The 15,909-nt window shown below is 42.7% G+C and overlaps 1 protein-coding gene across 1 annotated transcript; it reads right to left on the bottom strand.

The window, feature by feature from the left end:
• Positions 1–36: 36 nt before the first annotated feature.
• LOC149309506 (secreted frizzled-related protein 4-like) lies at positions 37–14,367 on the bottom strand. The gene is made up of 6 exons (XM_089532429.1): positions 13,887–14,367; positions 11,839–11,922; positions 11,626–11,691; positions 9,361–9,559; positions 4,409–4,472; positions 37–2,394 (listed from the first exon to the last, which is right to left on the bottom strand). Exons 1-6 carry the CDS (start codon positions 14,365–14,367, stop codon positions 2,203–2,205), a joined length of 1,086 nt encoding a protein of 361 aa, XP_089388555.1. The 3' UTR covers positions 37–2,202.
• Positions 14,368–15,909: the final 1,542 nt, after the last annotated feature.

The raw sequence follows: 15,909 nt of genomic DNA, 5'->3' as shown, positions 1-15,909 counted from the left end.
AATAAGCTAAATTGGGTTTTAATATTTATTGTTCTGTACAGTAGAATGTCAATCATGGTTGCTTACATTATGAAGATTCTCTGCTGACAATCATTTTACATTTGTCTCCCTTTAATGTAAAAAAAAAAAAGCAAGTTATAAAATAATTTTTATTGTCAGAAAAATAAAATTCCAGAAACTAGCAGTGTTATAAATGGCTGCAGACATTTCAGTCCATTAAATTGGCTAAGAAGTATCATCAGAGCTAAAACAGTTATTAAAATAGCAAGGTAATATAATGATGATTCAAAATTTTTAGGCATGAATAGCATTTAGTCAGGCTGTAAAATGGGAGACTTAAGAAGCAAGTGCCACTGTATTCTAGAAGTATGCTCAACTAACCTGTGGGTAGACCTATCTTTCTCTTTCCAAGATGGGACAGATAAGGGTTGTGTTGTGGGTTTAGAAAATTTCTTCCATATTACCATGTGAAATAAACCTGATTTGAACACCATGGATTATCTTATAGCTGTAAAAACTCTTCTCCCCTTTCCCAGAGCAGTTTTTAAAATGGATTTCGCTTTTTTAAAAAAGAGAAACTGGGTGCCAAATAAATAGATAGCTTTTGAACCACCAGTTACCTTTTGTGGATAAAGCACAGGCCATCAGTATGGCATAACATAAATGAACATGGGATACGAGGGAAGAAAAGGTTGTAATTCAACAACTGATCAGTGCAATGCAAACAATAATTACTGTGTTCATCTGGTTCTAAATGAAAAACTACCAAACAGGGAAAGAAATGTGGCCCTTCAGATGCCTGTAGCTTACAAGTCCCATTGGCCCAAAGTTGTGGAATTGGAGAAGCTGCAGCCCAAACATATCTGGAGGTCCCAGGTTCTTACCCCTGTTATAAAAACAGGGTGAAACAAGGTTTGTATAGCCAGTAGAAAAGGCCGCGGTGGCTGCTGCTTACAGGTAAACAAGTTAAAAAATAGTGGCCAAGACATTATATTGTTTATCCTTGACCAATAAAACTAGCTCACAATTAGATGAGATTATGAAATGCCTTTGACAAAGACATGCATTCTAATACTAAACACTTCTAAAAGTCCCTCGACATTCTACTGTCAATTCATGTATGGCAATATGTTTTGTTTATAGTTAAACTCCAGGGCTCCCACTGATGCAAGCAAAGATTATATTTTAAAACTCTCCAGTGTTTAAAACATAGATGGGACTTTGGCCATGTTCGGCTTGAGTTCAGCTAATTACATTCATGCAATCTCTTGTGCGCTTGTCTCTGGATTACATCCATCCTGTAAAATCACTGGAATTTACTCAATCCAAAAAACTGCTTGTAAAACCAAGTCATATTTTCAGGTGTGGAAACCAAAAGACCTGAGAAGAAATTCAGGCATCCCTCAGTTTCCAAATGGTTCATATCCTTTGCAAATAGATGAACCAATCCACATGTAGAACTGCTATTTCCTGTGTGTGTGTGTATTAAAAATTATAATGTTTAAAGAATTGTTTGCTAATTCGCTTCATCTATTGAAATGACTGGGACATCCCAAGCATGAAAAAGATACATGTGTGTCTCTTAATACATGGGGATCTGTGGATTAGAACAAATATTTTTCTGATGAAAATATTAGCAACATTTCGAATGTGCTAAACTAACATTAAAAACAATATTGCACTGTGCCATGATGGGTTTGGCATTTGCCATGAATCCAATTCAGAACATGAAATATTTGCATTCTACATTTTAAAATTACATGTGGTAAATATGCAAGAATGGTTCTAACCTTTCAAACTGGGTTCAACTGGTTTTTGTATGCACTCATTTGCAGTTAACATAATTATATACAACAATTAACATTCGTGTTTTTTTTAAAGCTAGCAAAAGAATGTTTAAAAAATAAGTTTCTTTTACTACACAAGCAGACATAGTTCAGGACAAAAGGACAATGGTGGAGTTTGCCACGAAGAAGGAAATTAGAGCAAATGCTCCTTCTAGAGCATATGTGCAATAGAGACCTTAGTATAGAAGCAAATTTCTCCCATACTACCATGTGAATATACAATCTTTTAAGAGTAAATTGTTGAAAATAAGGTCTGTTTGGAATAGAGCAATAAATGTTTACGTTGATGGTTTCAGGAATGCACATACACCACTCTGGCCAGGTTGTGAGCTTTGTCATAGAGAAAATCTGCAATTCAATTTTTTTTGGAATTAAATTCTTTCTGGTCACTTCTGAGTTTAATGATCTTCTTGGGACCAGCAGGGACTGGATTGGCTGTCTTCAAGTTTTGCTTTAGTACTCCACTGCGGCCAGAGTTTTTAGCATTCTGGCTTTTATTAGGAGCTGCTTGCAGCTTCTTTTGTTCTTGGAGACGCTGTTCCCATCTCTATAAGAAATAAGAAGAAAAGAAAGTAAACACATTAGTGGAAAAAACAGAAAATGCAAGAAAGGAAAAGAAGAAAACTCGATTCAGCAAATCACCATCCGGTGTTGACGAGTGGCTTCCAGACCAGGGGAGTATTGGATCCAGTCTGGGTTTTAGTCCAAAGTTTAAAGAACCTGCCTTGATTTTTTTAAATCCACATACAAATATTAGCTCCACAAGTAGGAATGTTTCCAGAAGTGGGAGATTTAGAAGCACTGTTCTCTTAGACAGCAAGCAGATCTATGTTCTCACCTCTTAAATCTAATTAACACTTTATAGCTGGATGAATAGGGAAGAAAGGTAGGTGAAAAGTCATTGTTTAAAAGGATAGATTCCTGTTGAAGGAGGGCATACCACAGAGAAGAAAATAGTGGCAGTAATTTATTCAAGCCATAAACTGTCCAAAAAATAAATAAATTATGGAATAGCTGTTTGAGGGTACAGCTACACAGGGTTGAGAGGACTGCACAGCTGTTTGATTGTATTAAAAAATCAGATTTTTTGAACTCCAGGGAACAAAAAGAAAACTCAATGGGAAAAACATGGGATGGTGATACTTTGCTCATTATATCATGTATGCATCCCATAAAAGTAAATATACAAAACATGAGAATTCCACAGTAAACGCCAATTGGGGACACAGTTCAGGACAGAAGAACCTGAATCATCATTTAGAGAGACAGTGTGGTACACTGGTTATAGTGTTGGACATGAATCTAGGAGACCTAAACTGTGGTCTTTACGGAGTCATAAAACTCTTTCGGTGACCTTGAACTGGTCAAGCTTTCTCAACCTGAACCACCTTACAGGGTTGGTATTGTGAAGATAAAATGAAAGTAGGTAAGCTTGAGCTCCTCGGAGAAAAGGGTATACATAAGTGTAACTAACAAGGAATAGATTATACTCAAATGGAAGGGCAAAGTGCATTCAAAGCAGTAGCAGTCAAACACCTTTACCATGCTCCTAATGTTGCCTAGCTGCTGCAGAATACTTTTATGTAGTTGTATCAGGTAGGGATGCTACATATGTAAGAGTGTGACAAATCTTCTCTGCCTTTAATTTCTACTCAAATGTGTGGCCAACTGAGGCAGAGTTGAAAAGAGCCTTATGATATTGGCATCATAACTAAAAATGTAATCCTGTTGCTCATTTGAACATAATTTGCTGCTCCATAGGAATAACATAAGAAGGAGGTTTTTGTTGAACCTCAGGCTGTTTTTGGTCCCATCCTTTTGCTTTTGATCCAATCGAACACTAGAATAAAAACTCAATTTGTCCCTCCATTTAATAATTAAAATCTGTTTATTAATCCATTCTACCTAACCTAAGACAGCAGAGATGGTTCATAAGGACAGCAATACATAAGGACAGCAGTGCAGTAAACTGTTAAGTGTAAAAGCTACTGTCTCTCTGTTCAAAGCAAAACTGGCTTTTCTCTGTCTTTCTGGTAAAGCAAAGCCCATGAAGTCTCTGGGGGAATTTCCAGCAAGACAAATAGTGGAATGCAAAAATCCCCCAAAACATTTTGGGAAAGGTTTTGATGAGCCTGCCAAGGAAGTGGTCATTTCAATGTATCCTCCTGAAATCCTGTGGTGCAGAAGGATCAGCCTTAGTGTTGTGTTCATGTAGCAACAGCTTATTTATACACAGATGGGCCTGAGGTTAATGTGCTGCTCAAGAGGGCTTCTTGAACACGTTGGCTTAATGGTTCACCACAACAATAGCCATAGCCCTTGATTGTGCCACAGCTCTCAGAAAGTTTCCTCTTCTCTCCTCTAAATTCAGTGGCAACCATGGGCAAAATGTTTTATTTAAATTATATCATGTTTATCTAAAATGTTTACCCCTTTGTTCCTTTATATCCATTTACTACTGACTTGTGGCCAATTTTCCGTTATAAACAATTGAAAGGGTCAGGTATTTATCACATCCCATTCTAGAAGAGATCTTAGACATATCATATAAATGCTCTTACCTTAAACCTTTTGCTTAAGGGATCCTTCCATTTTTCAACAGAGCACCCATCAAGAAGCATCAACCTGAAAACATAATAGAAACAAAAAGGACATAAAGAGAGGATGTGATCTACATCCACAGGACTTAAAACATCAATTTTGCAAATTCCAGCCTGTTTCAGGTTTCAAATACTTATCTGCAAATAGGAGTCAACTCAGTTCAGTGTGACTGGTTTCTGAGTAGCCATTATAGGATTTCACTGTAAAATTATTTCATTGTGGACCTGCATGTTTTATAGTTTGGCTGGATTATGCCAGAATATACAGATCAATCCTATGGCAGGGAAAGGGAAGAACGGTTGGCACTGTTTCTATTGTTTCCTGTGCCCTTCTGGTTTAGCAATAAGTAAAACCACACTCATTTAAAAATCAGTACATAGAGAGATCTTGTAGCACCTCTGAGACTAACTGAAAGAAAGAAATTGGCAGCATGAGCTTTCGTAGACTTCAGTCTACTTCCTCAGATGCATCTTTCTTTCAGTTAATCTCAAAGGTGCTACAAGATCTCTCTATGTATTCATTTAAAATCATTTCACATCCATGTCATCTGGGGTATGACAATAGCTTGGCTGCTTTATGTCCTTGCTGGAAAAATGAGAAAGATTTGAACCCTGCAGATCCAAGGCCCCTCTTGATCCAGCCTGCATTTTTTCCAGCATGCCCATTTTTGCCCACTATCAACTTTGGCAGAGCAATCGTGGCAAAGGGTTTTGATACTTCATGAATGGGGCCTCACCAGTGGATGTCCTTCTCACCCATGGACTAAAAGGTCTGTGGTAACAGGGATGCTCTCACAAGGATCTTAGAACTCTTCCTTTAATGTTTATTTTATGAAGAGTCTCACTAGCCAGTTCCATACAGACAAAAATGAGTGGTGAAACAAAAATGGTCATATCATATAATTTCATTTTTACAAGGTGCAAGTCTCTTTATTTTCATATTGAGTCTAGGGATAATGTTACTGATTAGCCAATATTATTCTGCATATGTTAGCATGTCATTAATTCATATTAATATTAATTGTATGTATATAGAGAATAATTGAAATGCATTACTGCGTGGATTAATACTCATGCTAAGCAATACTGGGCCAGGTTACTACTTGGCTGAGAAACCACCAAGGATCTTCAGGTGGGACTAGGAAAAAATCTGCCTGGAGAACTGCTGCCAGTCAGAACTTGCCATGCTGGGCTAGATGGAGATGGAAATCTAGACTATACTTCCTAGGTCTACCCTAGGCCTAGTCTAGCATAATACTAGGCTATTGAAACTGACTAGGTCTCACTCCACATAAGCTAGCTTCCTATATTCTTGTACTTTGTCCTGGACCATATATTTTCCTCCATTCTTAGATTCTGGTGTTTGACAGCAGAGATTTACCATAGGGTATTATGTCAGTATCATAAAAACAAAGGGCACAATCCACCAAGAGATTATTGCACATAAATTCCATTTGGGCTTGCATATTTCCAGTTGAATATGGCCATGATCTGGATAACATGCTTTTTGTCCATCAGTGGGCTACTAGCCAACTGCTGTGTTTTTGTATCTACAGTCCAAAGCACACTGCAGAAGTAATCCAGTTTGAGACTGCTTTAACTGCCCTGGCTCAGTGCTAGGCAATTCTGGGAACTATAGTTTTGTGAGACATTTAGCCTTCTCTGTCAGAAGGTTCTGGTGCCACAATAAACTACAATTCCCAGGATTCCCTAGCTTTCAGCCAGGACAGTTAAAACCGTCTCATACTGGCTTATTTCTGCAGTGTGTTTTGGACCTGCAGTCCAGTGTATTATTTCTGCAGTGCATTTGCAGATGACATCCCTATACCTTTGTTGGTCACAGCACTATATCAGACTGAGCATTTGTGATGAGCTTCACTATTATGGTCTTACTTTGTTCCAAGACTGAGACCCACATTATAATCATAAACATCATATTGTGATAGAAACAAGAATGTGGTATTTCCTTCAGCACTCTTCCAAGCAACAGACCATTACTGCTGACATTTTTAAAAGCCACTGTAACACAAACCCTGTTTATACATCACCAAGTTCAATGAGAAACACAATATTTTGTTTTGCTGTCTTTTTTAAATCCTTTAAGAAAACATGTAAAATGAAAACCTCAATGACCTTTAGAAACATCATTGGCAAACCTGATCCATGGAATATGGGACTCATTCTAACCTTTCCCCAATTCTGAGTTTAATTTTGGAAGCCTTTGTTCACGGATGCATTGTCATTCCTAAATGCCTCAGCCTTAACAAAAATGTTTGTTATATTGCACAGATATCCATTTTCCCTCCCACTATTTGTGTAATGAAACATTCACTTGAAATTATGGCGGGTTACACACCGCCATTTAGTACGTAATGAATACGTACTAGGGTTAGGAAGGGGCGGTGCTTCCGCACCTCCCTAACCCTAGTATGTATTCTGTACGTACAATATGGCGGCGGCTGTTCCACACGGCCGCCGCCATATTTACGTATCGGACGCTGTGCGTCCGCACGTGTCGTGGCGTCTATGACATCGCGAGTGCGCCCCTGGTGCCTCGCGACGTCATAGAGGTGCCGCTTAAAGAAGCTCCATTTTGGAGCTTCTTTTTCGGTCCGTACGGGAGCCGCGCGGTGTGGCTGCTGCGGCTCCTGCACGGAGTAAACGGCGGCGGTGGCAGACCGTCACAAAGCGGCGGTTTATAACCTGCCATCAAGTCCTTCTTCATCTTTTCTGCCTTCCTAGCCTAAATTTCTCAACTTTATTTTCAAAACCTTCATATACTCTCACCTATGGATGTGAAAGCTCAGATTTATCATTATTACCATACAGGATGTCCCAAACTTATCTTTACAGTTACAGTTCTAAGCAATGGAAGAAAGTTTTGATCTGCAAGCCCTTATCATGACAGTCTTTATTAGCAATGCTCCCACACAACCTAAAAAAATGCAGGTGGCTGGGTTGAATGATAGTTTGTAGCAGTTTTCATTGCGCTCAAAAGAAGATATTTTGTAAAACTAACGAGTCTTGCTCATTTATGACCACCCCTCAGCAAAATTAACTTATCAAAATACATGGTAGCTGAGGAAATACATAGCTTGCTCAGAAGCAACAGGGGTATCCCTATGATTTCGTAGGAGTTTATCACACAGGAGGGATTCCATGCCAAAATGGGATTTAAAGTGAAAAAACCCTGCAAAAGCAGATTTATAATCAGACGACATCCAGGTTAACCCAAATTCACCAGGATAAAAAATAGAAAAGACATGCAAAAGCACAATGATTTTCAGACAACATCGCTGTTAAGGTGTACTAACATAACATTAACCCAGCTAGAAAGGAGACAAAAAGTCACTCTTTTTATTTCTGGAAAATCCCAAAAGTAAAAAAACAATCGCATTTTGTCGACTTTCTAGCCGGTTTAATGTTACGTTAACCCTGATGTGTCTGAAAATCAATCATGCTTTTGCGTGTCTTCTTAGGTTTTATTTTGGGTTTTAAATCCCATTTCTGCATGAGAGGCCTCCCATATGATAAACTCCATAGTTGGTGATAATCAAAATCCTAGTGCTTCAATCTTGTGAGCCCTCATTCCTCTTCCCCACAATCTAAATGGCAAATTCACTCCACCAAGACCTATATGGGCTTATGTAGCCTAAACAGTATCTCCTACATTAAGTGATTTTCAAGCTTGGAAGAGCCCTGGGATTTGAAAAAAACACATACAAGACAAGAAAAAGGAAAGGAAAGAAATGCTAAGAAGAAGAGGGAGCCCATAAAAGGTACTGTAACATATGGGCATGCTCAGTGAGCACAGAATACAGTCCTCCCTCTGTTCTCACAGTTTTGGAACCTGCGTCCCTCGCTTATGTGAGAGGGATGAATGGAGGGAGAATGAATGGAGCATGCACCCACACACCCACGCCTTGAATATAGGTGAAACTCCATTTTCGCGAGGGGGTTTGAAACAGACCCCCCGTGAAAAAAGGAGAGGCAACTGTACTGATTGGTAAGAGGGCCACAAAACCAAACAACAAACCAGAGGATCAATAGAATGGTGTGTCCTGGATATGAGCATTTTAGACCCCAACATTTTTTGTTGCAGGTCCTGCTTATATGTTCCAAATGCAAGTGCTATTGCTTATGAAGCCAAAAGAACAGGGCCCACCAACAAAAGAGAGGAATTAACAGGTTCAGGGGAACCTCATGGTTTGCAAAAGTTACACACACACACACACACACACAAATGCTCAAGACAAAAAAAAATTCCCTTGGAGACTGAAAAACCAAATACACACCAGTGAGTGCTAAACATGGTCAGTGAATTATAGAATAGCTGAGAGAATGAAATTGGAGTATCCTGAACATCCCACATGCAGCATATTGTTACTATTTTCCTTTGTGATTACTAGCCACATCTATATTTCATGGTTTCTCCAAGCATTCTTTAGCCCTCATTGGTAGAATAAACTAACTGATCGCTAGTTTTTTGTGGGTTTTTTGGGCTATGTGGCCATGTTCTAGAAGAGTTTCTTCCTGACATTTCGTCAGCATCTGTGGCTGGCATCTTCTCCGAAGCCACAGATGCCGGCAAAACATTGGGAAAAAACTCTTCTAGAACATGGTCACATAGCCCGAAAAACCCACAAAAAACGATGGATGCCAGCTATGAAAGCCTTCAACCTAACTGATTGCTATTGGCCCAAAGTTACTCACTACTAGGCTTCATGGCAGAGTTAAGATATGAACTCAGTGCAACATTCTGACCTTCACACTACTCTGGCTCTCCAGTGTGCATGGGGGACTGCTGTGCTCTCAGGAGCATCCCTATTCATTTGAGCCAATGGCCAGCTCCAAGCATACAACTGGTCCCCTTTTCTTAATATCAAGCTCAATGCAAAGTTACCATTGCTTACCTTGAGTGCTGCTCATAACACATAATGAGGACATCTTGATTTGGGAGAAGGGGTGGACACTGGCAGGAGGAATTAGTGTAGAGAGGAATGCGGGAACGGGGAACAGGAGTGGAAGATTTCAGCACTTCCTTCACGTCAACCATCGTGGTTATTTCATTGCAGTCCCCTCTCTCCACGCTCTTCACTTTAGCGTGAATAACTGCAACACATAAAGCAAAAGTAAATGGCTAATGCCATGTAAGTGAAATTTTTGAAAAATAGACAGACTGCTTATGGCATACTTTTCTCAGAAACAAGTCTCACTGAGTTGTTCCACTGCACAGCACACTTACTAGAGAGTTAAGTCCCGTTAAACTGAGCAGCTTGATGAAATGGGCTTCATCTTCCTGGAAGCCTGGAACTACTTAAACTCATATTGTTATTATGCAAAGGGATCTTGTAGTGTCTTTGGGATGAACTGTGTGAAATAACTTGTAGCATAAGCTTCCGTAGACTAGGTCTACTGGGAAAGTAGACACTAGTTTACAAAAGTGTGCACATCAACTTCTTTCACACACTTAGTCTCAAAGGTACTGCAATATCCCTTTGCATGCTGATATTCCACGGCTATGTCTTTGAACTCCACCCTCATATGGTTATGGTTATTTATTATTTATTTATTTATTCTATTGGGAAGAAAAAAATGTATTTAAAAATCAATATAAGTTGAATTGGCTCTTAGTTAGACTTATAAATGTCTACAAGTAAAGGCTAACGTATGAGTTGCCACCTCCTTGCTGAAACGCCATCCATAAATCATCACTGCAATTTCAAGATATTATCACTTAAGCTAATGAAAAAGTAAGCATTCAGTTAACAGTAGTTTCTGGTCCATATTTAAGTTGCCAGTTTGAGTTTTCCTTTATTTTATACACCCTGGTAGTCTTGTATTTGGGAGACTACCTGTCCCCTATGATTCCCGCTGCCTTTGAAAACCGAGAACAACAACAACAACAACAAAATGGGCTTGATTAACCTTGTTATTTATATAGAAATTATTATTGATAATACTGTCAATAATGGCTGGGCTGCAATTCCCTTTACGCCAATGATCCAAAACACACTGCAGAAATAATCCATGTTGAGACCACTTTAACTGCCCTTGCTGAGTGCTAGGGAATCCTGAAATTGTAGTTTTGCGAGACATTTAGCATTCTCTGTCAGAGTCGGCTCTGGTGCCACAACAAACTACAATTCCCAGGATTATTTCTGCAGTATGTTTTGGACCTATGTCATAGACAGATAGGTAGATAGACGTAACAGTGTACTTATGAATGTAATATTAGTTAAAAGCCAGATATCCCATTTTTAAAGACTAAAATAATAAAAGGAACAGTGATGTGTTCTCAAAACAAGAGCAATTTCTGCAATTTTACACACACAATTATTAGCATGTCTTCCTAAACAAGCTTAACGTACCTCTGTCACACAGAAAGAAATGTTTTTAAAAGGATTATTATTATTATTATTATTATTATTATTATTATTAACCTTCATCTATGAAGCGCTGTAAATTTACACAGCGCTGTACATACAATCTTTTTAATTAGACGGTTCCCTGCCCTCGGTCTTACAATCTAAAAAGACATGACACAAAAGGAGAAGGGAGTGGTGGAGGGAAAGGGGATGAGGAACGAATTGTATACCTGAGATTATATGGATGGTACACTTGCTAAGGAGCAAGTGCTCTTAAACTGTGGCATTTTCTTTTGAACAAGTAGTAATAGTGTCAGTGCATCAGTCTCATTGGTCCAAAACACACTGCAAAAATAATCCAGTTTGAGACAGCTTTAACTGACCTGGCTCAGTGCTAGGGAATCCTGGGAATTGTACTTTATTGTGGCCCCAGAGCTCTCTAACAGTGAAGGCTTAATGTCTCACAAAACTATGAAAAAGATATAGCCATGTTAGTCTATAGAATCAGTACGTAGAGAGCTCTTGTAGCACCTTTGAGACTCACTGAAAGAAAGAAGTTGGCAGCATGGGCCGCTTTCCTAAACTTCATACTTCAGGAAGTAGATTGAAATCTACAAAAGCTCGTGCTGCCAATTTCTTTCTTTCTGTTAGTCTCAAAGGTGCTACAAGATCTCTCTGCATCACAAAACTATAGTTCCCAGAATTCTCTAGCCTTGAGCCAGGGCAGTTAAAGTGGTATCAAAATGGATAATTCCTCCAGTGCGGACTCAACCCACAATTAAACATATGACAATATAAACCATGCCTTACCGTAGCTGTAGTTTTTGTTCAGATAGGTGGCAAGCGTGGGCTTCACTTTCTGACACTTGCAGTGATCTTTAGTTAGCAAAAAAGACACAAGACAAAGAGAGAGGGTTTAAACTATGAATTAGGGCATGGAAGGGTCTGGATTGGTTTTTGGGAGGGCATTTTTGGGGGTGAAGAAATTTGTCTTTCTGGTTGGGATGGGGACCCTTTCCTCACCTTGGTTGGTGCTTCGACATTCGGCAGGCAAAGGTCTCTCTTGGAGCATCACATCGTCTGACAAGTCGAGCCACTTGACCTCTTCTTTAAGGGTGAAATACACAGAGAAAAAGAGAAAGTGAGTCCTGGATTGGGAGCAAGAGCTGGATGGTTTTTCTTTAAAACAAATAAATAATCTTCTAATGTAATCGGATCAGATTTTGCCACCCTGAAATAACTGGAGCATCCTAAATTTCCAGAGAGTTTTGAGGCGGAGTAGTGGGAGAATCTTTGTGTGTGTTTTTGTTTTTGTTGTGTGCCTTCAAGTTGTTTCTGACTTAAGGCGAACCCTCCAGAGTCCAGGGTTCGAGTCCTGCTCGGCCATGAAACTGTCTGAGTGATCTCGAACAAGTCACACTCTCTCAGCCTCAGGAGCAGGCGAGGGCACAACTCCTTGGAACAAATCTTGCCAAGAAAACTCCACAATTGCTTTAGGGTTGCCATAAATTGGAATAAACTTGAGGGCACACAACACAACACACACACACACTTAAGAGGAACCTATCCTGGGGTTTCTATGGCAAGGTTTGTTCAGAGGGCGGGTTGTCCTGAGATTGAGAGAGTGTGACTTGCCCAAGGTCACTCAGTGGGCTTACATGGCTAAACTTGGGATTCGAACCCTGGTCTCCAGAGTCCTAATCCAATGCTCGAACCACCACACCAAGAAAATCCCATGAAAGGTTCGCCTTGGGGTCTTCAGAAGTTGGAAATGACTTGGTAAAGTGGGTCCTTGTTATCCGCTGGGGTTTGGTTCCAGGACCCTCATGGAAAACAAAATCCACGGATGCTCGAGTCCCATTAAATATCATGGCAGAGCAAAAACGGTGTCCCTTAAATCAAATGCCGAGATCAAGGTTTGCTACTTGGAATTTATACTTTTAAAAAATATCAGGGACCATTTATGGGAAATAAATCCCCCTGGAATCCATGGGACAGTTTTCCCCCTGAAAAAATGGTTGGGATCACAGTGAAAAATCCCCCACTGTTGCTGGAACAGACTGCTTCGCCTGACTCTTGCTCTCGGTGCAAAAGGAAGCCCCACAGAGCCTTTTAAAAAGGTTTCTTCCCAGTTGATGGATGCTCTGGGATTGTCTTTGGGAGGACTGCTTTTGTTGTTGTTGTTCTTGTGTGCCTTCCAGTCGTCTCCGACTTGTGGCCACCCTATCAGGGGGTTCAGAGGAGGTTTTGCCTTTGCCTTCTTTCCCTGAGGCTGAGAGAGTGTGACCTGACCAAGCAGGATTTTGTTTGTCATGGTGTGCCTTCCAGTCATTTCCAACTTATGGCAAACCTATCAGGGTTTTTTCTGGGCATGATTTCACAGAAGTTGGAAGAGACCACAAGAACCATCCAGTCCAACCCCATTCTGCCATGCAGGAAATCTAAATCAAAGCATCCCTGACAGATGGCCATCCAGCCTCTGTTTAAAGACCTCTGAGGAAGGAGACTCCACCACACTCCCAGGGAGTTTGTTCCACTGCCGAACAGCCCTTACTGTCAGGAAGTTCCTCCTAATGTTGAGGTGGAATCTCTTTTGCTGTAGCTTGTATCCATTGTTCCAGGTACTGTTCTCTGGAGCAGCAGAAAACAAGCTTGCTCCCTCCCTTATATGACATCCCTTCAAATCTTTAAACAGGGCTATCATATCACCTCTTAACCTTCTCTTCTCCAGGCTAAACATCCCCAGCTCCCTAAGTAGGGCATTTCTTCAGAGGAGGTTTTGCCCTTGCCTTCTTCCCCTGAGGCTGAGAGAGTGTGACCTGACCAAGGAGGACTTTGTGGCGGTGTCTCCCTGATCATGAGGTTTTCTTGGCAAGTTTCTTTTGGAGGGAGTTAAGTTGGCCTTGCCATCCCTGGAGGCTGAGAGAGTGTGACCTGCCCAAGGAGGGCTCTGGGCCCCAGAACAAACTCCATCTCCCAGAATCCCAGGGCCTTGATGAGCCAGGTAGAGTTAAAGCGGAACCAAAGCGGGTTATCCCTGGAGTGTGGAAGTCGGGGGGAAGTGTCCTTACCCGGGGGCAGGTGGGTGACGATGGCCTCGGGGGCGATGCAGACGGCCCTCTCGTAGTCGGGCAGGTGGCTGCAGGCCAGGGCCGGGGGCCAGGAGTGGTTGTAGCGCCGGAGCAGGGGCTCGCAGCCTCGTCGGGCCCTTTGGCAGAGGGAGCGGCAGGGCCAGATGGGCTCCTCCGGGAGGAAGTCCGGGGCGCAGAGCGGGGCGAACATGGCGCAGAGGAAGAAGCCCAGCACGGGGCTGCAGCCCGAGGCCACCAGCTCGGCGTAGGGCTCGATGGCCAGGGCGGCGTTCTCCTGGGTGCTGTGGTGCAGGTGGTTGGGCATCCGAGTCAGGTTCCAGGGCATGTGGCGGCACAGGGGGATCCGCACCGGCTCGCAGGGGGACGCCCTCCGCAGGGAGAGCAGGGAGCCCACCAAGCCCAGGCACGGAGAGCCCCATCCAGCCCACAGCGCCAGCGCCAGCAGCCCAGCCAGCATCATCGCCTTCTTCGCAGCACCGCTCCGGGAAACTCCAGGCACTACTCCGATGCTGCTGCTGCTGCTGCTGCTGCTGCTGCTACTGGGAGCCCCAGGACGGTGAGCCCAAGCGCCCAGAGAAGGGCTTTATAGCCAACCCCAGTGACGTCGGAAGGGATCGCCCTCCCATGGGGGCTCCGGGGAGGGATCCCCCCACTGACATCACGCCCCCTCGGCTCCCTTTCATCCCGGGACCACGCCTCCAGCGTCACCTCCAACAGCATCATCACCTCCTCCTCCACCACCACCATCATCATCACCATCACCTCCACCACCATCACCATCCAATATCATCACCACCACCACCACCACCATCATCATCACCTCCACCACCACCACCATCCTCCTCCTCCTCACCATCATCTCCACCATCCTCATCCTCCTCACCATCACCTCCACCACCATCACCATCCAATATCAACACCACCACCACCATCCTCCTCCTCACCATCACCTCCACCACCATCACCATCCTCCTCCTCCTCACCATCACCTCCACCACCACCACCATCCAATATCACCACCACCACCATCATCATCATCACCATCACCTCCACCATCACCATCATTATTCTCACCATCCTCCTCCTCCTCACCATCATCTCCACCACCATCACCATCCAATATCATCATCACCACCACCATCATCATCATCATCTCCACCATCACCATCATTATTCTCACCATCCTCCTCCTCCTCCCCATCACCTCCACCACCATCACCATCCTCCTCCTCCTCACCATCACCTCCACCACCACCACCATCCAATATCATCACCACCACCACCATCATCATCATCACCATCACCTCCACCATCACCATCATTATTCTCACCATCCTCCTCCTCCTCACCATCACCTCCACCACCATCACCATCCAATATCATCATCACCACCACCATCATCATCATCACCATCACCTCCACCATCACCATCATTATTCTCACCATCCTCCTCCTCCTCACCATCACCTCCACCACCATCACCATCCAATATCAACACCACCACCACCATCCTCCTCCTCCTCACCATCATCTCCACCATCCTCATCCTCACCATCACCTCCACCACCATCACCATCATCATCACCATCAACTCCACCACCATCACCATCCAATATCATCATCACCACCACCACCACCATCATCATCATCACCTCCACCACCACCACCATCCTCCTCCTCCTCACCATCACCTCCACCACCATCACCATCCAATATCATCATCACCTCCACCACCACCACCATCCTCCTCCTCCTCACCATCACCTCCACCACCATCACCATCCAATATCATCATCACCACCACCATCATCATCATCACCATCACCTCCACCATCACCATCATTATTCTCACCATCCTCCTCCTCCTCACCATCACCTCCACCACCATCACCATCCAATATCAACACCACCACCACCATCCTCCTCCTCCTCACCATCATCTCCACCATCCTCATCCTCACCATCACCTCCACCACCATCACCATCATCATCACCATCAACT

This window comes from Sceloporus occidentalis, unplaced genomic scaffold, assembly GCF_023333645.1.
Source record: "Sceloporus occidentalis isolate IW3139 unplaced genomic scaffold, rSceOcc1.0.p SCAF_7, whole genome shotgun sequence".
In the NCBI taxonomy this organism is placed as follows: Eukaryota; Metazoa; Chordata; class Lepidosauria; order Squamata; family Phrynosomatidae; genus Sceloporus; species Sceloporus occidentalis.
Note: the sequence above shows the minus strand (reverse complement) of the source record. Positions and strands in the feature narration are given on the sequence as shown.